General features: G+C 31.9%; 3 protein-coding genes across 4 annotated transcripts; 1 reads left to right on the forward strand and 2 right to left on the reverse strand.

Annotated features, from left to right (window-relative positions):
* Positions 1–722: 722 nt before the first annotated feature.
* Positions 723–7444, reverse strand: LOC107914255 (phosphoinositide phosphatase SAC6). Of its 2 annotated transcripts, XM_016843116.2 has the most exons (20): positions 6747–7442; positions 6574–6657; positions 6147–6274; positions 5969–6060; positions 5546–5603; positions 5265–5321; positions 5127–5160; positions 4914–4994; positions 4409–4515; positions 3846–3932; positions 3677–3754; positions 3348–3418; positions 3162–3260; positions 2891–2987; positions 2258–2366; positions 2006–2078; positions 1729–1822; positions 1266–1358; positions 1046–1112; positions 723–957 (listed from the first exon to the last, which is right to left on the reverse strand). In XM_016843116.2, the coding sequence occupies exons 1-20, from the start codon at positions 6895–6897 to the stop codon at positions 818–820; spliced, it is 1800 nt and encodes a 599-aa protein (XP_016698605.2). In that variant the 5' UTR covers positions 6898–7442; the 3' UTR covers positions 723–817. The 2 variants fall into 2 exon arrangements, 1 of the variants encoding a protein (XP_016698605.2); XR_001688753.2 differs by lacking the exon at positions 723–957 and having other exon boundaries at positions 1049–1112; positions 1729–1845; positions 6747–7444.
* A 4314-nt stretch (positions 7445–11758) lies between these two features.
* Positions 11759–18268, reverse strand: LOC107914256 (protein GRIP). Its single transcript, XM_016843117.2, has 22 exons — positions 18022–18268; positions 17128–17596; positions 16792–16907; positions 16475–16644; positions 16219–16312; positions 15739–15825; positions 15531–15611; positions 15190–15315; positions 14959–15067; positions 14792–14871; positions 14472–14600; positions 14272–14372; positions 14046–14179; positions 13828–13925; positions 13629–13748; positions 13488–13515; positions 13300–13358; positions 13073–13144; positions 12958–13005; positions 12602–12707; positions 12404–12462; positions 11759–12228 (listed from the first exon to the last, which is right to left on the reverse strand). Exons 2-22 carry the CDS (start codon positions 17585–17587, stop codon positions 12115–12117), a joined length of 2391 nt encoding a protein of 796 aa, XP_016698606.2. The 5' UTR covers positions 17588–17596; positions 18022–18268; the 3' UTR covers positions 11759–12114.
* Positions 18269–23736: 5468 nt separating this feature from the next.
* Positions 23737–25030, forward strand: LOC107915934 (uncharacterized). The gene is made up of 3 exons (XM_016845118.2): positions 23737–24241; positions 24363–24414; positions 24525–25030. The coding sequence occupies exons 1-3, from the start codon at positions 24090–24092 to the stop codon at positions 24711–24713; spliced, it is 393 nt and encodes a 130-aa protein (XP_016700607.1). The 5' UTR covers positions 23737–24089; the 3' UTR covers positions 24714–25030.
* Positions 25031–26499: the final 1469 nt, after the last annotated feature.

A 26499-nucleotide genomic window follows, 5' to 3' on the forward strand; every position in this document is an offset into this window, starting at 1 on the left:
TTTCATTATTTCAAAAAATCTTGAATACTTTGAAAAAAAAACCTTGAAGAAAAAATAAAAAATATGAAGAAAAATAAATAATTAATAGAAGAAGATAATTTGAAACTCACTTGATAAATAATTCTTAGGGGACTCCCTATATTTTTCATTAAACATTAAAATGAGTATGTGGGTATTTTTCTTTTTTTTCTTTTTTTTTTAAATAAGCATCAAGTTAATATTTAAGTGCTTGTTTTTTTTATCAAACTTTCAGATTTTATTTATATTTTCTAATAAAAATGGTAATTATTTTTTAAAACAAAAAGAAAAGATAAAACAAATTTATAAATAAAAATATTAAATATGTTTGAAAAGATAAATTTATTTAAAAAATAAATTAAGGTCAACTTCACCGGTCAACAAAATAAAAGAAATGTACATTAAATAAAAAAATATATTTAATAGGAATAAATCTAAATAAATTTGAATTAATCACTTATAAATAGTAGATTTCTTCCTCACCTACCTTGCAAGTGAATAAACGCGTTTATTTTTTATAAATTCAAAATAAATAATATATAACATATTTAATGTAAGTAATATTTAAAATAAATATTATTTTATAAATAAATAAATTGAAAATATATTAGAAAGCATAAAATTAAATTTAAAAAAGGTAAAACAACATATGAAATAAATACAACTATGTGAAATGACATTAATAATAAAAGGAGAAACAAAGGAAAATGAAATAAATAATACATTCTGAACCCAAAAAACAAAGTACTTTATGTACGTTGATTAGTACATAAAAATAGCTGAATAAAAAATGTGTGTATCAATACCCAGGTTTATCATGCAATTGTAAACGAGGCCGATTACAGAAAATCCTGCCCTTGGCCCTAACAAAAGATGCAATACCAACACTAATGCTTCCCCACACAACTGAGAAAAGCAGATGTCTTGGATCATTTCCAACTGCAGAAAATGAATGACAAAGCTTATTTATATCAATCAGTGTTTCCTGCTACTTGATAATCATAAGAAGAAGCACGAGTCAACTCACCTTGCCCCAATGACATTGTTGTCAATAACAACCCTATCAATACCAAACACAAAGCTAGCGGAAAGGACTGCACAAAGAGAATGTATTAACTTAAGATCTCAAGCAGCTAAAGCTATTAAGTAAAGATAGATTATAGAAATAGCATAACAGCATGGAGACAATTTCAGCAACATCATGATGAAACAGTTAAATCTTAAAACTCAAATGTCGTTTGTCTTACAGCTATAGCCTCAAGGCCTCCTGTTTGAGATGGAGGTGTTATATCCCCTCCTACAGAGACTTTGTAATGTCCTTGGAGGAGATCGATCGCATCCTTCATGCATGTCACCATTAAATTAGAGAAAGTCAGGATCTTTATTGAAAATTATCACAGAAGAAAGGATGTCACAGTAGTGCAAAACAACATCAAGTGAACAAAGAGCTGCTGCATCAGTTACAAGTTGATAAATGACTGTTCAAGAAATAGATATGCTCAAAAAAAGTTTGATGTGAATACCAACCAACCGGCACTTATGGATATAAAAGATTTTTCTAGCATTTGAACAAGGGTATGAAAAGAACAAAACCATTAACATCACCCCATCCCAAACATTCATAGACAGTCGTGAAGTGCAAAAGGCTAGAAATATTATCCTTTCTGCAAATGATTGCAAGTATTACTTAAAGAAACGAAGTATCTGTACCTGTTTTGTTCCATCAGAAAAGTTATTCAAATAATAGCGTTTAAAGGAAATATATCTATCTTTAAGGATCCCCTGAACTCTTCGCTGACCAGACCTACAATCCAAAAGGAATAAGTTCTGGTAGAGCAGAACATTAATGTCTTATGCAATCATGGATAGAGCAAAGAACATTGTCGCAGAGAAATTTGAGCACAAAATGCTATTTATACCAAGATGCATTAAAATAGCCTCAGAACATTTGCTAAATATATACATTAACATTCAACTTTTAAAATACCTGACAAGATCTCCTTTTAGTGCAGCAGTGCCAGAATATTGTATGCTTATGTCATCCCCATGATTAGCCCACACTATATATGTCCAAAGATTTTTAACGTAAATTTCAGTTTACATGCTAGGAAACCGAATAGATATGTGCAATATACTGAGTACCAATACATTAAGAATTAATATCAATTGAAAGCAGTTGAACAAATATATATATATCAACTGAAAGCAAATTATTAGCATAAGAAATGGCAATATTCACATATTCTAAAGCATCTATCAAGCTTTGGATGTGAGCTAATGGTTTCTTCAGCTGCAAAAACCCCAATCCTCCTGAGCTGAAGTTCCAAGATTTTCCTACCTATCATGCTCTGCAGACATATATTAGCATGGTTACGGAAGTAAAGAACAGACACAGTGTGGTAAACAAGAATAACATGTAATAACATGCATGTCTGCATACACCTCTCCTTGAGTATGTATCTGTCTCAGAGAGAAAGATCTATATTGCAACTTAAACAACAAAAGCAACATAGATACGAAAAGATGGTCCTCATACATCAAATTCTAAACTTAAAAGAGCCATTGATTTAGTTACAATAAGCAATTTCAGATATCAGAAACAGCCATCTAGTATATATGATAATAGGTGGAATTCATTCTAGCACTTAAAATACTTCTTATGACATATCTTGTATTACTCATAGGCGTAACAACCATAGCACTCCCTGAATGAAGGTAACTCTTGAGGTTAAAACAGGGGAGTTGAAATTGTCACAGCAGGTAAGCATTAAGCATAAATTTGCTGCTACCCGAAAAGAAAATGTCTGCTACATGTTTACCACTATAGACAAAGCCAAGATGTGAAATATATCTCCAGTTTATGTTAACTTACCTGTGTAATATTGGTGCGGTCTAAGCAATCAATACAATTGGTCCTTACAACTCCAAGTTGCTCCATTTTCTCACTCCCTTCATTCAACAAGAAGTACCTATCAGTTTCAGACAAAGCAAAACCAATATTAATGGGCATATTTCAGTGTCATAACTCTAACCAGGGAAATAATATTTCAAAACCTATCCTTGCATAAGCAATGGAATCAAAACTACTCCAGGAATAGTTATGACATTGTACATGATAGAAAAGTGCAATTACAAAACCATACCCATTTTTCACAAGAAAATCTGCAATTTGGTCATAGAGGAAGGAAAGGCGCTCAAAATGAACATGTCCACAGATCTTAGTGAAATCAAAATGCAGATATCTGCATGATCAGAGTCTTTGCATAAAATGTAACCACGTCCAAAACCAAAAACAAAGAAACAATAAACTAGATAGAAAGAAACTAGACCTTAAATCTTCACTAACTATGGGCTGCATTGCATTTGAGAACATATCGCTTAAACGTCCCTCACCTCCATGCTGGTAATAATAAAGTGGCACAAGACCAAACATTTTAAATAGAATGAATTTCTTCAGATAAAAAATATACTCAACCCTCCATTCATCCACATGCATATTCCAGGCACATACAAAGTGTGAACAACTCATTGTTTGCACAGACAAAGTCAGCATGTCACCAGAAAGGTGTTTTTGATGCACTTAGTAAGAGAACTTACTATTGATTGCAAAAATAAAGTCCAATTGCATACTGGAAACCATTAATCAACCACTGCTCACCTTGTTGAGAAGATCAACAGCTAGAACAGATCCATACATTTTTCTCAGATCCAGAAAATGCCTCTCGGCTATCTGTGGCTGCATAATATGTCATATACTGCGAAGTCGGTAAAGGAAGAAAAGAATTCAGGTGCACATTCAAATAGTGGCAATAAGTGAAGACACTTACAGCTTCTTCAGGTCTCACAATCTCAAATTTAGGCTTATAAGTCAAATCAACAATTTGCTCCCACAGAAATGGTATTGACCCCCGAACCTGCAAAGGAAAAATAAGGAATGGGATCTATAACAATCTGACCCAAAAAGTCAAAGAATATGACAAAGAGGGCTTCATAACATGGATGCTGCATATTTGCAAATACGCCCCTATTTAAGCCAAGGATTTACAAATGCAGTATCTTTAGGTTATCTGATTTTGTTCAACTACTTGCTTTCATTTCACACCAGAACATGTACAAGCCACTTCATGTAGTGAACTTTTCAAATCCCTGATGGAATTGATATGATGCATATTCCAACATTCAGATGCATAATCACTGGACAATCTCATTTCTTTCTATTTTGTGTAACCTACACATCCGAATGTTCACTAGTAATCTTTTAATTTAGCATTAAGGCCAATATATCTTTGCTTGATACTTCTCTAGAAAAGTTAAGGACAGGAAAGGAGACCAGATACTATTGCATTTTATGCATAACGAATAAAATAGATCTGACCGGCTACCTACTTACCTGAACAAATGATGAAGTAAACCCATTAATCTGAATAATTTGCTCAGTTTCCACAAAATTTGCAACGTGCCCCTCAGAATCAGCTCCTCTTCTCCACATCCGGGTTCCTTTTAAAGGATACAAGTAGTAACAGTAAGACTAGCATGTCTATACAAGGCCAAAATTTTTTTAATTAAGAAGATGCACTTGCATTTGAAAACTATTTATTTCCTTTTTCCACCAAGCTCAAAGTGCATGGACAATCCTGCTAGTTAATGCTTCCTATAAACGATGAAAGTTAACCAATAAAAGAATGACACAGAAGAAATGTTTGTAAGAGAAGGAGAATCTGCCCTAGAATTTCATTGTTTTGCATATCATTCAAAAACTGGACCTGTTCCCCTCTTACCAGAAACGATATTTAAAAGTTATAGCAAAAGACCTTATTTCTCAAGAAAAATGTAGTTTTAGAAGGTATATGAAGAAAGCTAAAAGACATTGAAAAGTCATTTCCAGCTTTGAGTACCGTTTCTCCTTGTACATCTCCTAGCAATCAGTGTAACATCTACAATTTGTTTTCCAATAGTTGCTTGGAAATTATGAAAGCCTGATTAGCAGTTAAGGAAATGCTTCAAATTGAAAGACCGAGAAGTCAACAACAATAATGAATTAGTTAAAAAATGAGATAAGAACTTCTCATGCCACAAAATGCTGGAATTGATAGTTCCATACAGGATACTCCCTTGGACAACTGGAAGCAAATAGGGATCAAGCTGCAGCCACAGAACCAAAAAAAAAAGGGTAGTTAGCAAGTACAGACTTAAATGACAGAATACTGCTGCATGAAATTGGAAAGCTACTCAGAAAGAAGACTAACCTTCTTGTCTATAAGTGCTTCCAACATATAACTGTTCCAAAGAAATCTAGGTTCTGCCTGTGGCAAACATTTTGGGGGACAAGGAAAAGTCCCTTTACTTAGTGACTTAGTGGCAATGAAGAATTAAATGGAAATATCAATGAAAATTTAACACTGCACTTCTAGAGGCTACCATAAAAGCAAAGCTGTTTGAGATCAGTGGCAGATCATCTAATAATCTTACAATTAGAAAATAAGGGGAGCAATATTTGTATCAATTACTTTAAAAATGAACCATTTACCTGTCTCCATAGAGGAAGCATTTTGGACTCATTTCCCAGATCATATAATCGCTGAGTACTGTAGTGCACCAAATCATATAACCCTTACTTTCAACTTAAATAGAATATTCAAAGTGAATATAAAAAAAAGATTTGCAAAATGAAAAAGGGGTGTGTGTGTGTGTGTGTAATTGTTAATATCTCCTGAAGGCCTATAAACTTATACTTAGCAATTATCAGTACAAATACAAGGCTGATTTGGTAGTGTGGACTGTGGAGACTTTAAGTAAACTGCTTTGGATGGAAGTTTTGCATTGAGAAGACATTACTCAAAAAGCAGTTGTGCACAGAAAATCTGTTTCGGCTGAGATGTATTCTTTTTTAGAAAGAAATTTGTTCTAACTATGCATATATACAGAGGTCTAATTTGATACAACAGTTCACCTCAGTGTTAAATTGGTGTCATAAGAGAAATAGAGTCCAGTAGTCCTCTCTGCAACTTTTAGCAGCCGAGAAAATTCATTCTCCACCTTTTTCTGCCGAAGTTGGTATAAAAGATTCTTGTGTTAAACAATTAATAATCAGCTTTCTAGAAGAAAAAGTGAGGAAACAGCCAATATACCTGTTCCGGAGTAGAGTTTTTAACAGAATGAACACAGGGAAGAACCTTCAAGGATATAACTTTGAAGATGGGATGCCCCAAGTAAGATCCAACACATTTTCTCTCAGTTATAACAAATAAATAAGACCCTAAACATAAAATTTAACACTTTAAAATTATAGGAGAAACCACAGGGCCAATTCAGACAAGAGAATACAAAGAAAAAGAAAAGAAAACTAATTTCAACTCCATTTGATATTCTAGATCCGTATGCCAAAACTGCTCTAATCAGGCACTACAGTTTCACTGATCAATTAGGTCCCGGTTTTTTTTTTTTTCATTTCATGAAACTGCCTTAAGAAATTATCAAGATGAACAAAAGCTACAACCATTTGTCTGAATTAACCAACTGAACAGAGAATAAAGGAAAATCAGAAATTTATCATACCCGCTACAAGTTTTAGCATTCCAACTACTCCAAAAATCATTTGAATCTTAGGAACACGGAAAGAGCTGCATTCTGGAATACTATCTAAAAAAGAGATAAATAGGTCCAGTAAATCAGCAAGCAAATATTGAAAAGGGAGGCATAGAATGATAGACAAGATAAAAACAACCCACCAATGAGCTTCATTGAGGCATCAACAAGACTAATCGAAAGGGAGGAGGAAGCAGAAGAGCCATCGGTGGGTTCGATCACATATTCATCAGGGAATTCCCATAACCGCATCCTTGTATATAGCTTTTGGACTGGCTCAGCCTTCTCCTTCATTATTGGAGTTATATTTCACAAAAAAAAATCATAAAAGTAAAACAAAAAAGGAATCAAATTTGCCAAGTATCCAAGTAGGTAGAATTGGACGAAGGTGAAGGGAGAAAAGGAATAGTAAAAATTGGCTATTGCAGGCAGCCAAAGAGACAACAGAGATTAGGAAAAGGAAAAGAGGAGTAAAGGCAAGAGTTGAAGTGATGCAGCGATGAATGTTGTTGTTGGATAGGATTTTGCGGTTGTGGCAAATAAAAGATAGGCGGAGGAGGGAGGGAGGGACGGCGAGTATGCTCAACAAGTCAACCCTCGGCCTACAGTTTAACTATATCAGCTGATAGATGGTGGTGAGGTGGGCAGGACACTGAGATTGACATGGCTCAACTGGTAACATTATCTCTTTCCCTCCAATTCTATCATCAAATTCAGAGCTGGAGACTGAGTTTTTCAAAAAGGGCTGCTAAGGAGAAGATGGTAGAGCTCCAGACACGCAAATCTTCTATCTAGAATTCTATGCCCGCCTTTGTTTGGAGTTGACCAGTTGCCGATTTTCAAATGATATTTTTTTTGGTGAAAAAAAGGGAAATAATAATATTAAAAATAGGTCAAAAGTCTGCCCCCAGCCTATACTATTATTTTAGTCACTATACATTAAACTTTTATTTAAATTATTAATTATTATAATTTATTGTTAAATTAATCATAATTTAGATAAAATATATCATATCCAACTTATTTATTCATGATCAAATTCTACCCATAAAAAAAAATCCAACCATCCCTTAAAAAGTTAATGTGTTTTTGAACTATTACGTGACTGAACAAAATTCGAACACGATGGTTGGGTTTTTTTATGGATCATGTCAAATTATGGGTAAATCAATTGTTAGTGATATATTTTGTTTAAATTTTTAGTAATTTAACAATAAATTATAAGGAAGTCAAGATTTTTGGATAAATTTTAATATATAAAAACTAATTTGATGCATTTTTAGTAGAAGAACTAAAAGAAACTTTACATAATAGAGACTCTTGGTAGACTTTGACCAATAAAAAATTATGTAATCTGTCATATTATTGTATTTATTAAAATATGGATAAATTATACCCAAAGTCACTAAACTATTAGTAAGTTTACATTTTGGTCATTCAACTTCAAAAGGTTACAAAGTTGTCACTTACCTATTTAAATGTTTTCATTTAAGTCCACTAAACTATCCAAAAGTTTTTATTTAAGTCACGGAGCTGTTAAGTTAAAAATAATAATTTGACTAGCAAGCTCCAAGTGACGATTCGATAACCAGTACAATAGATCAATACCTATTAAAAAGTAGAATAATATACCTTAGGTCTAAGTCGATTTGATGGCCAGAACCGAAGATCGAAGAAGAAAACTGTTTGAATTTTAGTTTGTAGATTCATGATAGTCAAAGTTGTTTCATAAAAAAAATTAAATTGTAAAAAAAGGGGGGGGAATGAGAGCTTTTGATTGGTACAAGTGATATGAACATAAAATATCATACAACAACGATTTTAATATCCAGTGACTGAAATTAGAATTTTCGAATAGCTTAGTAACTATTTTCTATTTTTTTTAAGTTGACTTATTAGAATATAAACTTACTAATAATTTAGTGACTTTAGATATAATTTACCCTAAAAATATAGTCATGTCACTAATAATATAAAAAAATAATTGCAAAAAATAGTTATAACCTAAAGTTATATAATAAATGTTTCTTTTTCAAAAAATAATAAATGTTCTTTTCCCCAAAATGTAAGAATTTTTAATATTATAAAAAAAACATCTATGTTATGCATGCTAATAAGTGGATATTCAACCTTTCATTTCTTATAGTCCCTTTCCTATTTATGTATTATAAAATAAAAAATCTAATGTATATGAATATATATAATAGAAAATAAGAGAAATGTAATAAAAATCCTTCTTATTCTCATTCTTTACATAATTATTATTATTTTATAATAACACTTCTGGAATAGAAATTTAAGAGGATTTAAAGTCATCTAAAATTAAGGAATTTTAAAAATTCTGATTTTATTTTGTAAAAGTTGAAATTCAATTTAAAATTTTGATAGTATTCTTACAAATTAGATGTCCCGTTCGAAATCCGTCGTTGGTCGGTTTTATACTGTATAGATGGGCTAAATTGGTTATATATATGTCATATTTTGCATTTTAGGTCGATTTCTGTAATTTTAGAGAAATAGATCGATTTTGGAGAGAGTTTGTAAAAATACATCCAGTTGGAAGTGTTTTCTGCATGGTTGGCAGGAAAGCATGCACGTTTTCCCTTTAAGATGTATTTTCTGATTTATTTTAACAAAATAAATTGTTCGATGCTTAAATGTTAGAGATTTTGTTTTTTAATTTTGAGTTTGATTCATTTCCTACTCACATTTGTATTTTTTATTTCATGTTGTTCTAGGCTTTTTTATTTTTAATTAATATTTTTAATACATTAGCTCATTGGGTTAAATGATTTCATTTTAAAATTCTAGGTTCAATTCCTCTTCTAAGCACATTTGTAATTTTTATTTCATCATGTTTAAAGCTTTTTTTTATTTTTAATTATAAAATAAAATAATAAATATGTAATTATATAATAAAAATCAACTAATTTTGTTGTTATATCTTTATTTATATATAAGATTTATTTTCTCCCTGTATATTGTGGGTATGATGATTTCTAATATTATAAAATGAAATAATTATTTCAAATATAATTACAAATGTGTTTAGAAGATGAATTGAATTGAACCTAAGACTTAAGAATGAAATCATTATTATTAAACCATTTAACCAAATAAGTTAATATGTTGAAAATATTAATTAAAAATAAAAAAAAAAGTTTAGAACAACATGAAATAAAAAATACAAATGTGAGTAAGAGAGGAATCAAACCCGAGACTAAAAAATAAAACAACTAACATTTAGCCATATAATCGAAGGAACTAACAATACTAAAAAAATTTTAAAAAAATGCGTCTTAAAGGGAAAATGCGCCCGATTAGGCACATTTTCCTGTCAACTGTGCAAAAAACACTTTTTAGCTTAATGCGTTTTAATACTCTCTCTCCAAAATAAACCTACTTCCCTAAATATCACAAAAATTGACTTAAAATGCAATTTTTTTTGAACGACGTATATAGCCAATTGACTGATGAATATAGGAGTCGAACTGGGCTTATATATATGTGTGCACGAGAGAGGGAGGGAGGGAGGGAAGGGGGGAGAGAGAGAATTCATTCATTCATTCCATGAATGGGATCATACAATTTGGTGAAACAAACAACAAACAACAAACAGCCGCCGTTGGTGGTCAAGGACAAAACTTCATCAACACGATAAAGGCTTTAGCCTCAACATCAATAGAACATTACATCATGTTGACAACTGACTTTGTCATAACTCAAGTATGACATATCTGGAGTGATTGCAAGCACCTATCATGATAAGGAAACCAACATTGGATGTGATTGGAAGCACCTATCATGATAATGAAACCAACATTGGATGGTCCAAAGAGGCGGCCAAAATCGACAAAAGAACCGAGTATCCACCAAATTGGAGAGGATGGTGACAAAACCATTCTTAAAAGCACTTGCAAAAGCAAGACTACATGCATAAGTAAGACCAAAAAACTTGTAGAAGACAAGACAATAACTTTCAAAATGGAATAAGCAATGAAAAACAAACAAAAAAAATAACTTAAGACAACACATGTCCAAATCGACTCGTGAAATCATTTATTATTCTGAAATAGTCTCCAAATAGAAACAAATTAAGAAGCCAAAAAAGAGCCACCATATGTGTATCCACAACCAACCCACTTTCCAAGAGAAACTGTTGGTGGCTGGTGAAGGTTTAACCATGACAAGTGCTGTTATCCATCCATCACAATTTTGAAAACAACAAAGATACCCACAAAACAAATCTGCAAACTGAAAAAAAAAACGTGGAGTGAACGAAGAGAAAAAAGAAATAGAGGGTTGATGAGAAGGAGAAAAAGGCAAGGGGTAGCCAGCTCGGAGGCTGGCACTACCACTGAACAAAACAAGGGAGAAGAAGTAAATGACTCAAAGAAAAAGAAAGTTTTTATTAAAATTTTAATTTCAGATAATATTTTTTTTTATGTTTACATACTATTGTATTCTTATATATTTACTTTTACATAATATAAATTACATGATATATACAAATAAAAATATATTAAAAAAAGTATAAAACAAGTTGAGCTTCAGCTTTAAATATTCAACTCCAAACCCGATTCATATTTGAAAAGAGTCTATTTTTTGCCAAACTCTTTTTTTTTTTACTTTATAATTTTGTTTAAATCCTTTCATATTTCCGAGAAGTAAATCTCATGAACAAATCTGATATTATGTAAGATAAATTGCAAGTTCTTTGCACAAGGTTGGAAGTTCAAAAGAATGAAGTTTAATAAGATTTAGAATAGAGATAAACATTTATCCTTAAATTTGGCAATTTTTTCAATTTAACCCCTAAATTTTTGTCTTTATTAGTCTCAGAATTTGTCTAACTTTTTGTAATTTAGTTTAAATTCTAAAAGAATTTTAAATATTACATAATACAATTGGCATATCATCATACATTAATAAAATGCTTAAAACCGAATCTATATTAATATAAATATTATTTGGTTTTAACATGATTTGCTGGTTTCCAACTCCCATAAAGATTCTTAGCCGGAAGGCTTGAATTTTCTTATATTTACGACTCTCACTTTCCACCTTGTAGATCAATACGCAATAAATCTATATGCAATCTCCCAATCCCAGTGCTGCAGTTCATGAGTAGCATTTTTGTGGAACTCGAGAGAAATAATCAAGAAAAAGCCCTTGGTTAAGGCATTGCATTGAATTCTAGGTTCAATGGAAAGAACAAAATAAATGAAAATGAATTACGTTGGTGATGCACTCAGGGTGTTGCCTTACTGATACTAATGAATGGGGCCGAAAACAGATGCCTCCACGTTTTGCATTTGCTGTATGTATACCTTTTGTCCTCGTGAGTGTTCTTTTACAACTGAATCATTTACGTAATTTATGACTTGGAATGTTACAGAACCAAAAAAAAAAACAATATTTCACTGGCTGCAGCCTTGAGCAGACACCGTCTGTGGGTGAAGCTGGATAGACAAGCAGATGGATCATCAAACAGAAGAATTTTATATTGTTTTAAGAAAATGAAAATCTTGAGAAAAGAGAAAGGGTTGGTCCTCCTGATGCTTCATTTGCTGGGCTTGATGGAACGTCGGTATAGGTACGGTAGGCTTGTTGACACTTCTGCATCTGTACAAAACGAGATTCTTCATTAGTACGTTTATAATTTCCATGTATCGACCCTTACAAGATTTCATCACTAAAGTTAAAGAATTGTGGCGTTATATTATATTGTAGCATAGTATGTATGAACATTTGCCTAATATCATGAACTTAAGCATCAAGCAGTATAATAGAAATTTACCTCTTCAGGACTAAATTGAAGAAGCATTCCTACAACAGGTAGTAGAGCTTCCACTTCACCTATTCAAATAATTAGCAAAGGTTCAAAAAACAAATTATTTGCATTGATTTTGATACTTTGACATTTTAATGGAATAAGGCAGGTGAAATTAACACAACTTCTAAGGCCGACTGTAACTGTAACTCTGAAAGGTGGTACCTGTTTCAAGAAGCTTTATGATTACATTTTTCAGATACGTCATATCAACACCTTCTCTCCTTTTCGACCTTTCCATGTTGCGAAGTTCCTCCTTCAGCATAGCTTCCTGTGTGATAAATGTAAAGGATAGAATGTAATCTTCTTAGTTGAAAAAAATAAAATAATTTCAAAGTGAAGTAAAAGTTTGAAGCGATGCCAGAATATCCATTTCATTTCATTAAGTTCGCTTTCTACCCGTGGCAATCTTGCCTTCATCAGATAACAGACAATTTCCCACACCAAGACTTCTATGAGGACTGATCAGAGGTACAAATACAACACACAATGAAACAGCATAAGTCTAGACTTCTTCATACCTGTTGACTGTGGAGACGATTTTCACGTTCGAGCTCCTCAATTTCTTCCTGCATTGAGCATGCATCAACAAACCAAACTGTGGAAATTAATTAAAATAGAATGGGCATTACTAACCTGAAGGGCTAAAATGTGTCGCTGTGATTGTGCCAGCTCTTCCTCCCTCTGAGCCTGCTGCCTTGCTAAAAGCTAAATTTGGAGGACAAGTTACCATAAAATCATTTCACTAATATATGGTTTTGAAAAAAATTAACTCCATAGAAGATTTATCAAAAGGGAAAAATTCTTAAGTCAAAAGCCCTCCCTCCCCACCCTGGTAAAAAGAAACAGAAATATAAAGCTACCAGAATCTGCTGTTCTGCTGCAGAGGTGTTTAGATTTGGAGCATCTTGTTTTTGTGTGGCTGAAAAGACCAACGTTAAACATCAGAGCTCCATGAAAGAATAGATTAAAATAAAATAAAATAATCTAAGTTTCTATCTAAAAGTAGAATAAATATTTGCAAGTAGTACCACATAAGTACTCATCATACCTGTGTTGTAATTCTCAGTGTGATCAACCTGAAAATTTCACTTCATTGTAAGCCCAAACTTTAAAGAAATGCAAAACACATCTCAAGGGTGTTGAGATTTCAGGTAAGGTCGACAACCATACAAGAGAAAGGGAAACATACCAGTTGTCTTGACTCCAGAGATCGTTGAAGATTCTTGTTGTCATCCAAAAGTCTAGAAATTTCTTTATCCTTCTCCTCAATCATTTTATCAGCAAGATCTCGTAATGATGCATGCTCTTCCTGCAAGTAAAGAATCTACTCAATAAAAACAGAAAAAAAGTTATGTCATCATCCAAGGAGGATGCCAAATTCTAGATACCTTCAACCGCTTGTACTGTAGTTTTGTCTCCTCTAATTCTTTTCGTGTATCTTCACCAGAGGATGCTTCATTTTCTGCAGTAAGTGCTTCACATCTGTCTGCAAAATCAGAAATTATAAATGAAACTTTATTTAAAGTGCAAAAGAGAAGCATATTTAAGGAGAAAGGAAAATAAAGGAAGAAAATGGAAGAAATTTTGCAATGCATAGAAACATTACATCGCCAAGTTTCTTCCAAATTTTTAAGGTCTATTTCCCATGCAGCTTTCTCTGATTGGTGGCGAGCATTAGCAGAATGAAGATTACTCTCTAAACTTTTGATCTGTTGTTTGGTGTTCTCAAGTGCAGCATCTCTAGTACAAAGCAGAGTGAAAACTTCAGTATAGAATTCAAACCACAAATGGTGAACATAAAGTTCTCATCATGGATTAACTTATGATGCTACCTTTCTGCAATTTCTTTGTCATGATTGCGTAAAATATCCTGAAGCTCTTGACGAACTGTATCCCTTTCTGCAGATACCAATGACAATTCTCTTTCTACCTCCTGCAGTAATCAAAGAAATGGTTTTCCATTTATCCTTTAAAGAAAGACAAAATGTAGACAACAAAGCTATCATCATTATCTTCTATTACAATATTTTACTTTTAATGCATCTTCGAGGGCTTTTGTTTGCTCAGACTCTTTAGCTGCTGCTAGCTCTGCATCCTTTTTCTGGAGAAGTGCATGTGCACGAATTTTATAAGAGGAAAATTCCCTTTCAAGACGGCTAACCTGCAAAACAAGAAACAGGACATATAAGGTTTTGCTAGATATTTATGTCTGTTATGAGCATAAACATTCAGCTTAAACAATAGATTTACATCCTTAAACAATATTAACATCTTGCCCAGGTCAGCTGAACCAAAGTATAAATTGCAGGAAAAGAACTAACTGAAAAAATGAGCTGCAGATAAACTTAATACCTCTTCTTTGGCAGCTGCTAGCTCAGCTTCTCTAGTACTTAGCATCTGGGTTTGCAGAGATGCCTCTAGCTCCAGCTGACCTATCCAACAAGTAAAATGGAATTTCATTCTCTTGCAGATGAGTAACAAATACAGAATTACAATAGTTCCTTCTGAAATTTCTATACTTCTCATTTTAGCAGCTTCTATTTCAGCACGAATGCAGTTACTCTCAGCAACTTCCAGTTTTGTTTTAAATGCCAGAGAGGCAGCTTCCCAGCTCTCCTTTTCCTTTTCCTGAAAATATCACATGGTTTGTTTGATAATAAGGAAAACAAATGTTAACCCACTATATTTGTGTATAATAACAATTTTATTCTCATTAATAGCATTAACTTATTTAAGAGTTTGATTCATACGTGCTCATGTTTCAGGTGGGCAAGCTCTCCTTTAATAGATTCTACAACAGCTCTTAATCGTGCAGCTTCACCAGTTGAAGCTGCATCCATCTCAGCAATTTTAGACTCTTTCTCTGCCAAGAGCACCTGCAAAAGTATGTATCCATAACGCTTAGTATTCAGAGAGCCTAGAAATGACACACACACACAATGAAAAAGAACAAGCCACAACACCCCCCCCCCCCCGGGGTTTTGTCCTGAAGCATACAAAATAAGTAAATAAGGTTAATACTTTAGGCAAAGGGCTTGAAGAATGTGTCTAGTCTCCGACTAAAACAAAATGCTCTGACAATAAATCTTACCTGCATGGAAGAAATTGTTTCAGTGGCCTTAGATCTATCGGATAAAGCATCAGCAAGTTGTGCTTCCAAGCTCTCTATATTCTGATGAAGAAGAGAGAAGCATCAGAAAAACTAAAGCACCATGCTCACATGGTATACCAGAAAGAAGAGAAAGCTCTTAGTTAGCATCTTAACCATGATTGGCACATTATACGCCTGTCCAACTTACCTTCTGATGTTTAGCAGCTGCCTCTGCCAGTGAAGCTTGCCTTTTTTCATCCGCAAGTTGTAGTAGTCCTTGCAAGTCTTCCAACATCTAAATGTGAGCATGCATAAGATAGATTCCATCAAGATTTTCAGCAGTAAAGTTCACTAGAAAGACAAAGCAACAAAACATTAATTCATTCATAGGAACTGATGTTAATGTTAACTCTGTTCCATTTTCAGAGGTTCACAATTGAATTTACCAAGTAGAAGTACTTGGTCAAATTGATGATGCAATAAGTTTTGAGTTGTAATAAGGAATTGTTTAAGCTTTTACAGACCTAATATATGCCTTGAACAGTAATGAGAAGACAGAAAAAAGGAGCTAGAGATTTGATGGTCTTCCAAAAAGCACAAATATGCATGAAACATATTGATATTGGAACACACAAAATATTGTTCAAAACCAAACACATTAAATTGTATGTACATAACAATATAGTACCTGATCTTTCTCTAAAATTGACTGCTGCAATGCTTCAATTGCATCTTCTTTAGGTTGCATTGAACGGCGCAATTCCTCAATATTGTCTCGGAGTCTGGATATTAATGGCATCCAAATTATAAGAGTGATAATAAGGAACAAAACTCTTATACACTCTATCAATCAGCGTTAAGACAATGAGATTCATTATGAAGGATAAGCACTTTTTTTTGTTCAACTTCATTGCTAGAATCATGTAGTTCAACAGTGGTTATACTTATTGTTTGCACTTCTTAATTGCTGCCTCTCTGCATCCATTGCTTTCAATGCTTCATTTGCTTGTTGACGTGTGCGCTCAAGCTCTTGCTGCAGACCTGACTGTTGGGATGATGCTTGCTCAAGTGTTTCATTAACTTCACGAAGCCTGGCCTCAAGGTCATCTTTTTCCTGAAAATAACAATCTCCAAACAGAAATCTAACTTAGTTCCCATGCAAACATGAAACTTTCCTTCCACTATTTCTCTTGATATGAAATTTTCTTGATATGAAATTTTAACAACATTAAGAAAAAAAAAATCAAAGGACAAAATTCACCTTCTGAACCTCTTGAATGCGCTGTTTTGCACGCTTGTGAAGCCGGTTAAATTTGGAGTCAAGCTCATTGTACTTCTCCTCACGCTCTTTTATTTCTTGATCCAACTTTTTTTGAGCTGCACGATGATCAATGGTATACACTCAAGGATCAGAACAGAGTTAGCAGAAATAATAACATGTATTACACCAAAAACAGAGTGTTCTTCTCTTGTTATCTCAAATGTTCTTAGAGAAAACAAGTTTTCAGTTTACAATGAGCCAATTTTACAGAGCTAATTCCTCTAGTATTTTTAAAATATAAATAAGGTGCAAGTTTTAGTAATGGACATCTCAGACCTTCAGCAAGCTTGCCAGAGAGGTCTTGAGCTTTAGCATCTGCTTCTGAGTAGACCTCTCGAAGATGCTTTAAAGCCTCTTCTGCTGCAACTCGTGTTTGTTTTTCTTCATCGAGTTCTCTGCTCAAAGATTCTATTCTATCATGTAGTTCTTTTACATCTGCCGAAAACTTAGTTTCCTTTCCGCTTACATTAGTTTGTTGTGACGGAACATCATTTTCTGATTGGAAATTTTTGAAGCTCTCCAGCTGAGACTTTATTACTTCATTCTCGAATTTGAGTTCAGTAACTGTCTGTAAAAGCTTGTCATGAGCGTCATCTGAACTCAAGTTGGCATCAAACTCAGCATTTTCCTTGGAAAGATCTCCATTTGTTTCAGAAAATTGAGCCTCGGGCTTCAAAGACTCGTCTTCCCGAGTTTCAGGCACTTGAATAACCTCCTCAACTCCCTCCCCAGACATTATCACACACTATGCAACAACAGCAACACAAACATCAGCTGCAATCTAAAGATTTTAAATGAAAAACGAATTTTGAAGCTATTAACCATAAAACTAGCAGATCAGGAAGCTAATTAGTAGCACCTATTCTTTAAGAGCTATTGGAAACTTAATGTATGATAGAGGACAAAGTCAAAGTTCAAGCAATGCTCTCAACCGCCGCTTTTTGATCAAGATGAACCAAAGATGAGAAACTTCTCCAGAGTCTAAATTTTCGCTTAATGCTTTTGTTCATCATGCAAGAAGAAAGAATAAATGCTAAAGCAAACGAGAATTATATTGATAGATGTCATTGAAATCGGGGGAAATGGAAGCAAGGAAATCAATGTTTCAATGGAAATTCAGAAAAGGGCGTGTATTAGATCCGAATTTGAAACAAAGTAGGAATTGTGTACCTTTGAATATGTGGAATGAGAGAAGATGAGGATCGATTCGATTCAATCACTGATTTGAAATTGGGAAATGAACAAGAATTTTCGGTTTCGAGGGAACTGGGAACGGACCGCCGAGCTCAATTCTAAGAAGTTACAGCTCGATCTAGATTTGAAATTCCAGGTTTAAAATTAGGTTTTTTTTTTAATTGAATTCCATCTAAGATAAAAAAGAAATTACTTTTTTTTTAATTCTTTTATGCTGATTGATAATCTATTAGAAGTTGGGTTATTATTATTATTTAAATATGGTTTATTTTTGCTTTATAAAAAATAAGGTTTATTTTTTAAAATGTTGCTTTGGGAATTTTAGCCATTTTTTAAGGTTAATATGTATCGGAGTTGATACGCTTCACACGAAACTCATGTTTCATTCTTGGGTATGGAGGTACAATTTAAGATGATTCAAGGTCCTAATTACTTGAATCAATATCTTTGATCTGCCCTCACAGCACTCTAATTTTAATTTAAAAAATCCTCAGCACCCATAATTTTTCTTCTACTATAAATAACTCTTTCATACCAAAACCTAATCAATAAATGAAATTTATATTTGGAAGGACCACTCTGATGGAAAACTAAAAGTGGCCAATGCTTATAATTTGCTCCGGGGGGTCCCAAGGAGCAGCGTTGGCTAGTTCTTTTGGAAGAGTGAGTGCGACGATTCTTTTAGCTTCTGGTTAAATACAAACTAGTGACTAATATAAAGAGGCTTAATAAAAGGTTTTTCCGAGGTTGCACCAGTGTAGTATTAGCTGTGCGTGTAACGTCTCAAAAATCGTTATACCATAAAAATGACATTTTAAGTTGAAATCGTGTGTAGTAAATTTTTCAGTAAAGAGAGATATGGCATAAGCTTAATAAAAGGAAGGTCGTTGGATGTCAAAGGAGGTTGAATCAAGAAATATGACATGCCTTATTAATTTAAGACAAACTAAATTGTAAAAATATGAAAAGTGTTGCAGCCTTAGTGTAAATATTCAAAATTCATTGTGTGAAAATATAAATATGGAAAAAGTTGGATGACCAAAAGTGCAAATACCCCAAATGAGGAAAGGACTCAAAGCATAAAATAAATTAGTGAGTGGGAACCAAATTGAATAAGTAGAAAAATAAGAGACACTAAATTACAATTTTATCAAAAGTGAGAAATGACACAAACGGGAATATTAAGATATTATATCATGATAATAATTAGTGAAAATGGTATCAAAATATGATTGATTAGAGTTTTTTTATTTAATTAATAAAGATATTTTTATAGAAACATGAAGAACTCTCTTCATGCTTCTTCATCCCAACGTCGCCACCATTATAAATAAAAATGAAACTTTATCTTTCTTACAATTTGGTTCCTTGTCATTCATTTTTACTATTTCACTCTAAATTCTTGAGAATTTCCATAGACATCAAAGAGGAAAAATGTAGGTAGACCCTAAAGAGTATGTTTATTAATCTTGGAACAAGAGACTAGAAGTTAGAAATGGAGAAAGTTGGTAGAAAAGTGAAAGTTAATGATGAAAGTGAGAAAGCAACGACGAAAGAGTTGCAAAGAAAAATGAAGTTATTGTCAAAAGAGTAAGTATTCATGTTAACTTTGTTTATATTTCAAAGAATTAGGTTCAATATGTTACAAATTGAATGTATGGTGTATGAATTTAATTAAAACAATAATAACGTAAAGGATTCTATGAGTCATGTTATATTGAAGCTAAAAGAATTCAAAGTAAGTGTATGAAAGAAAAAGATGATTAGGTTTGTATGAATATGATATGTTGTAATAGCCCGATTTTTAGTAGTATCGAAAACAGTGGTTTCGAAACCATAATTCCGATGAAATACTTTGTAAATATTATTTAATTAATACATTTACGAGCTCTATAGAGTCATATTAAATTTTAATTAAGAAATTTTATCGTTTAGATAGTTTAATAAGTAAAAAGGGCTAAATTGTAAAAAATGCAAAGGTTGAGTAATTAAATTAAAGGGACTAAATGAAAATTTTAACCCATGGGAAATTAGTTAGTGGGATTTGATGAGGTTATGCTTAATTAAGTGGTTTAATTAGACTTAATTAATGATTTATTAAAACTTAATTAAGAAAGTTTAAATATTTATAAAAATGCCATAGTATATATAATAAACTAAACCTAAATTGAAAAGGAAATTTTCATTTTCTTCTCATCTTCCCCACGACAATAGAAAGAAAATGTTAGGGTTTTCATGCTTTGATTTGAAGCTTTGATTTGGTAGGTGTATTGATGCCTATTTTTAATAATTTTTATATTTTTGAGTTCGTATCAGCTTGGTCTAGCTAAATTGAGGACCAATTTGTGAAACTGTTAAATGTTATAAAAGTTTCCATTGATGAATGAAGTTATTTCTTAAAGCTTATAATGAAATATGGAGCTTTGTTGATAGATTAGATTATTTTGAAAAGTGTTTTTGATGATTTTAATGTTTATGGGCTAAATTGATTAAATGATAAATTGCTTGTAGTTGAGGTGAAATTATTGAAAATAGGGGCTGATATGAAGTTATAGAACATTTGGTTATCATGGGTGTTTAGGAAAATTGGGTAAATTGCATGATTAGGGCCTAAGGACTGAATTGAATAAAAATAGAAAGTTAAGGGGCAAATAGGTAATTTTTCAAAAAGAACCTAGTTGCATGGAATAATTAAATTGTGTTGGTATTCTAATTGATGGAATGAAATTATTATTTTTAGATCAAGAATGTGCTGATAATCGTGGAAAAGGGAAAACTGTGGAGTAGTCCCTGTACCTTGGAATCTTCTGCAAATCAGTCCAGTAAGTTTGTATGTTTATTTATACTTCTAAAATGCTTACATTCTTGTTAACATTCTCTTAATGAATGTTGTATCATATACTGAAAGTATGCTCTACCGAGCCATATCTATTGATCCTACTAAATGAAGCTCAATCGAGCAAATCTTACCATTATACTGAATGAAGCTCAATCGAGAAAATCTTACTGTTATACTAAGTGAAACTCGAACGAGGAGGAATCTATAGATATATTGATGAAAACTTAAATCGAACAATGTCCACCGAGTATACTGAATTGGTTGTTAATTACTGTTATAAGCTGTATATAATGAATTCTCTATGTTTAATACTGATTAAACCTATGTTTGACTTGAAACATTTATTAAATTCTAAACAAACTTACTAAGCTTTATTAGGCATTCAATATGGAGGAATTTTTGGAAATATCCATAAATATCCTTTTAAATCAGATTTTGTATACTTGCTGAGAAAAGTAAATTTCATGTTGGGCTAAAATATCCGTAGACCCATTTTAGGCTGAACATTTCGCGTCACCCACATCGTACGAGTGTGCCCCAATGGATCTACACCCCCCTGTGCGCAAGACAAGGTTCCAAGCTTAATCATTTCAATTACCTTTTAAGTGGGTTCTCATATATATACACATCTTACACTTGGAATTTAACAAATGCGGTATCTAAGTTTTTCTTTTCCTCAACAAATATTCACAAGTAGCTTACTTTGAACATCAATTTCTCATTCATCACTTAACCATTTTCAGTATATGATATAGCGTTGAAAAGGTCTCATGGAGTAGAATATAAAACCATAATTTTATGATTCAACTCTCCACCTTTACCAATTGAGAATATGCCTCAAAGTTTCCAAAAATTACAATTTTTCCAACAAATGCAAGGAAAAAATTATTTTTTATTAGTACTACAATTAGAATTAGTTTCAACCCTATTATTAGACATCGATAATGGGAACCCAATTTTTAATTAGTAACCTCTGATTTTAAAATTTAGTGGGTAAAAACAAGTTATCATTATGCGTATGTGATGCACTAGTAAAACTCATTCTAAAAATAAGTTTAATGAAAACTAGTGTGGTCGATTGCATATAAAGGATGAGTTTGAATTCTCTTAATGGATTTCTTTGTTTATTATTTAAATGTCTAAAGCAATGGAGACATTAAAGGAACTCTACCTATATAAACATAAGTGACATCACTTCAACAAGTAGAGGTAAGGCCTCTCTTGTAAATGTTTATTATGAGTAAGATGAGCACATGTCCATATTAGTGCTAAAAATGAACAACCTCTGACAAAAATATAAATGAATAATATATGTGATGTTATTGCAACTTCTAATATTAGGAGTTGTGGTTCAATCTTCGAGACCAACAACTTCATTAGAACACTAAAATACATTTGCTAATTAATGTCTCAAATTAAGAGATCATCTTGTACGCATAATATCGGTTTGTGTGAAAGTTTATAAAGTTACTAACATTTTAAATTAAGGGAGGATTGTTAGTAGTTTATAATGTTGGTATGTAATAGTAATTTTTTTTATCTAGAAAAGTCTAACTAATTTTAATTATTACCAGATAGATGTGTTGTAAAGAAGTAACTTTTGTACCTAAAGTTATCATATAAAGATATAAATTTATATAAAGTTACTTTCAAAACAATACAACCCTATAAAAGGGTATTTTATTACAAGATACATCTATATGAAAAGATATCTCACGAAAATATACACTTATTGGATGTCTATATAAATAGCTTTTTTGTTAACCATTTTCACTGTTTTGCTTGAAGTGTTGAGGGTTTTGTTGTATTTGTAAGTATTTTAAAACCTTAAGAGAAATGTTCTACACTCCTCAAAACCGTTATATTTTAGTAATAATTTTTCTAATATTCAATTAGAGTTCTTTCGAATAGAATGAACATTAATGATCTATAACAATAATATTCAATAGTATAATGTTAAGAGTAAAATCAAGGGTGATATATATAGATTCAATCACAATATTAGCAATGAGATGATAATGAAAAAGAAATTATTAAGTAGCTATTAAACTAAAAATTGTATATAATGAAAATTTTGGATTATTTTATATTTACGAAATTATTAAAAATATGTTAAAATATAATTTCAATAATAAAACAACAATATGTATAATATTTTTAAATTTATTTTTATTGCATATGCAATCATTTATTGTTTATATAAATAACGATGTAATTATTATATAACATTACTAAAAATCTGTTAAGTATAATTTCAGTAATAAAATAATAATATGTATAATATTTTATTCTTATTGTATATGTAATCATTTATTGTTTATATAAATAATGCTGTAATTATTATTTATTTTTTACATATTTATTAAATTATTATGCAAAATAAATTTCATTACCTAAGTGAATAAATTAATCCAAAAAAGAGAAGCACATCAATAAAAAGAACCCAAAAGGGTTATAAATGTAAAAAGTAATCCTCTTATGGAGGACTTTTCTCTCAGTGAATCCTAAAGTAGGGAGGAGAATTGTGTGAAAAATGGCAGCCAGCCAGCCTTAGGTGGAGGTCTAATTAAAACGTGATTCTTACAACAAACCTTGTTATTTTATTTTATTTTGTTATTATTTAAACAGAACAAGAAACAAGGTCTAAAGTATCCAATTATATAATCTATACGTGCTGCAACACATGACTTTGCCTTTATCTGAGTTTGCATTAAGAATCGTATATGTATGTATGTATGAAATAATGAAGTTATTATATTAATTGATAATCCTGAAATGGGAGGAGAAAAATTCCAGGTGAGGAAACTTGGGCGCAATTATTTATAGGCAAAAATGAGAAATAGAGGAAAACTAGGAGCTGGAAGCCAATGGCAGCTACATATAGTCAAGAGTCTCTCTCAAGACCTTTCCTATATCCACTCTTAGCCAAGCAAAATATGTCTCTCCTTCACTTGTGCAAGTTCTCTACAACCCAATGTGGCTTCGGCTTCTTTCATCTCTATTCTCTCTCTTTCAATGGGTGGCATTGCCTGCCCAGTCTTCAATTTAAAAAGGATGGTTTATTTATTTATTTCCATTTGAATGAGAGCTTAATATTAAAGAAAAAAGAAAAACATAAAGTCACAAGTTACTGTTGTGTTTTTTGCTTGTGACTTCGAATTTCGCTTCCTTGTTTGGAGAGGAAGGCCGAATCCAAGACAGAAGTATGCAGCACTTTCCTGTTAAAAGCAATCTCCTTGATTCAGACACCACCAAGTTTGGTTTTGGAGGTAATGAGCAGCCCCTTTGCCCCAAACCTCGTCGCCTTGGACCTGCTATTCCTGACTGTCTCAAACCACTCCGATGTACCAAACACAGGTTTGTTTCATTGATTGCCCTTTCTATCTTTTTAATCAAACATGTTCCTATTACAAATGCCCCCTTCTCTGAAATATCATTTCATTCCTACTATTTAGTATAACCAAACCTACAATCACAGACAACCCTATACTGATGGGAGAAGTGGAGTTCTAAACATGATTACCGTGAAGGTTAGTCACTATAACTTGAGAAAATATTTTTTATTACGAGGCATTGTTCAAAGAATGAAAATGGGAAATGATGATTTCTAATATCTATCTGTATACGAATTATCAAGTAGACAAGCGAGGGAAGAGAATCAAGTTGCAATGGGTGCTCGCCATCCTGTTATGGAGGGTCGCCACCAGGGCGAACAGGCAATCCCTTGGTTCATGACGTGAATTTCATTCATCAAATGGAGCTTCTCTCGCCCTTAAGCCGAGGCAAGTTTTCAGATAAATTTGGCATCGCCTCTGCCTCCCCTGTTTGAGCATTAATGGTCCACAACAGGCAACAACAGCCTTGAAATGGGGCAACTACTCTTTTCTTGGGAAGTTTTGGTAGACTTTTATTTCCTTTTTCTAATTTTATTGTGGATTTTTGTCTGTAAATATCATCAGTTAAAAATGGACTGATCAGATGTCTCTTGTACATAGCATTTTCATCATCAAGCCATTGTTTCCATATTAATCCTTTCAAAGCTTTCTTCCTTTTTTCTTTTTTTTTGAATGATTATACATATCCTTTCTTCACAAAAGGAAGAATGTCTCTTTTCTCAATAAATGCAATCCTCCTCCCTTTCTTGGTCTTCTAGTTTTATGACTGATTCAAATGTGAAACTAAAGTATATATATTTGTATAGTTCAAATATAGATATTCTGAACGAAAGTGTTGAGTATAATAATAAGACATTGCACTTTCAAATAAAAAATTCAAGTTCGAACTAATATAAAATTTTCACGATTATAAAACTAATATAAAAGATGTACATTGATTTCTAAAAAAATAAAAATAGGTATAATGACTTTTTTGACCCTCAAATTTTACACACAAACAAAAGACATTTTAATTCTCCATTTAATTTTTCCTCTCTTTTAGTCTTTGAACTTGCATTTTTTTTATCAAATCACCTTAAAATGGATGGAAAAATTACTGCTTTAATGATGTGGCATACATGTGGACTTCCATGTGGATAACATGTCATCATTTAATTTTTTTTTAAATTTAAAAAAAATAATTAATTGCTGACGTGTCATTCACATGACAATCAAAGTGTATGCTACATCAACAAACTTAAAAGAAATTAATTTTTCTATCCATTATGGGGTGGTTTGATTTAAAAAACACAAATTTAAAGATTATAAAAGATGAAAAATTAAATAGAAGAATAAAATATTTTTTTTTTAAAAAATTGGAGGACCAAATAAGTCATTATGCCAAAAAAATATAAATGATTATGAGAAATCAAAATTTGGACATTTATTTGATAAATGGTGTGCTTTATATATTTTTTAAAAGCATTGTTAATCAATATCATTTACTTATTATATAATTTCTCTTTAACAGTATTTTAATTTTAATTATCCTAAATTTTATGTTAAATAATTAATGGGAATATTTGGAGTTTAAGATTTTAAAATTTAAAGTTTAAGGTTGTGATTTAGGATAGGGGCTAAGATATAAGGCTTTAAGATACAGTGATTCAGTATTTTGGATTGAATTAAGATTTAGGATTATATAGAAATTAAGGTTTAGAGTTTTAGGTTGTATTATATAAGTTATGAGAATAGGACTAATTCTAGAATTTATGGTATGGGGTTAGGATATAAGAAATTTATTTTGTAAAAGTAATATGGAGGTATTGCATTAAAAGTTAGATTGTATTTTGTTTCATTTATTTAAAAAAAAAGTGGTAAATTAACTCCTGTGCATTTGAAAAAGTGTAAATTGATCATTCTGTTAAAAATTCATCATTAAACAATGACGTTGAATGTAATATTCGAGGTGGAAGTTTTTTTTTTGTTTGGAAAAAACATAAAAATCCAACGTGGTAAAAGTACCATAAAGGCCTCTGTATTAGGAATCAAATTATATTTTGCCCACTCTACTCAAAAAATGGTTAAATTAGTCCATGTATGTTAGATTTAAAAAGTGAACTGGTCATTCTATTAAAAAGTGAACTGGTCCTTCTATTACAATTTAGTCCTTCTATTAAATAAGGATATTTACGGAGTTAGTGCATATATGAATTGAAATTTGGATAAGCAATTTAGTTG

Source organism: Gossypium hirsutum, chromosome D10, assembly GCF_007990345.1.
Source record: "Gossypium hirsutum isolate 1008001.06 chromosome D10, Gossypium_hirsutum_v2.1, whole genome shotgun sequence".
NCBI classification, from domain to species: domain Eukaryota; kingdom Viridiplantae; phylum Streptophyta; class Magnoliopsida; order Malvales; family Malvaceae; genus Gossypium; species Gossypium hirsutum.

Coding starts and splice junctions, on each gene's coding strand:
- LOC107914255 (XM_016843116.2), bottom strand. CDS start 6,897: ATGAAGGAGAAGGCTGAGCCAGTCCAAAAGCTATATACAAGGATGCGG. Junction 5,604..5,968: donor GACACCAATTTAACACTGAG/GTGAACTGTTGT, acceptor GGTGCACTACAG/TACTCAGCGATTATATGATC. Junction 3,755..3,845: donor TTGTGAGACCTGAAGAAGCT/GTAAGTGTCTTC, acceptor CATATTATGCAG/CCACAGATAGCCGAGAGGCA.
- LOC107914256 (XM_016843117.2), bottom strand. CDS start 17,587: ATGTCTGGGGAGGGAGTTGAGGAGGTTATTCAAGTGCCTGAAACTCGG. Junction 16,313..16,474: donor TTAAGAAGTGCAAACAATAA/GTATAACCACTG, acceptor ATTAATATCCAG/ACTCCGAGACAATATTGAGG. Junction 13,926..14,045: donor TTTGGAAGAAACTTGGCGAT/GTAATGTTTCTA, acceptor CTGATTTTGCAG/ACAGATGTGAAGCACTTACT.
- LOC107915934 (XM_016845118.2), top strand. CDS start 24,090: ATGCAGCACTTTCCTGTTAAAAGCAATCTCCTTGATTCAGACACCACC. Junction 24,242..24,362: donor CTCCGATGTACCAAACACAG/GTTTGTTTCATT, acceptor CTACAATCACAG/ACAACCCTATACTGATGGGA. Junction 24,415..24,524: donor TAAACATGATTACCGTGAAG/GTTAGTCACTAT, acceptor ATTATCAAGTAG/ACAAGCGAGGGAAGAGAATC.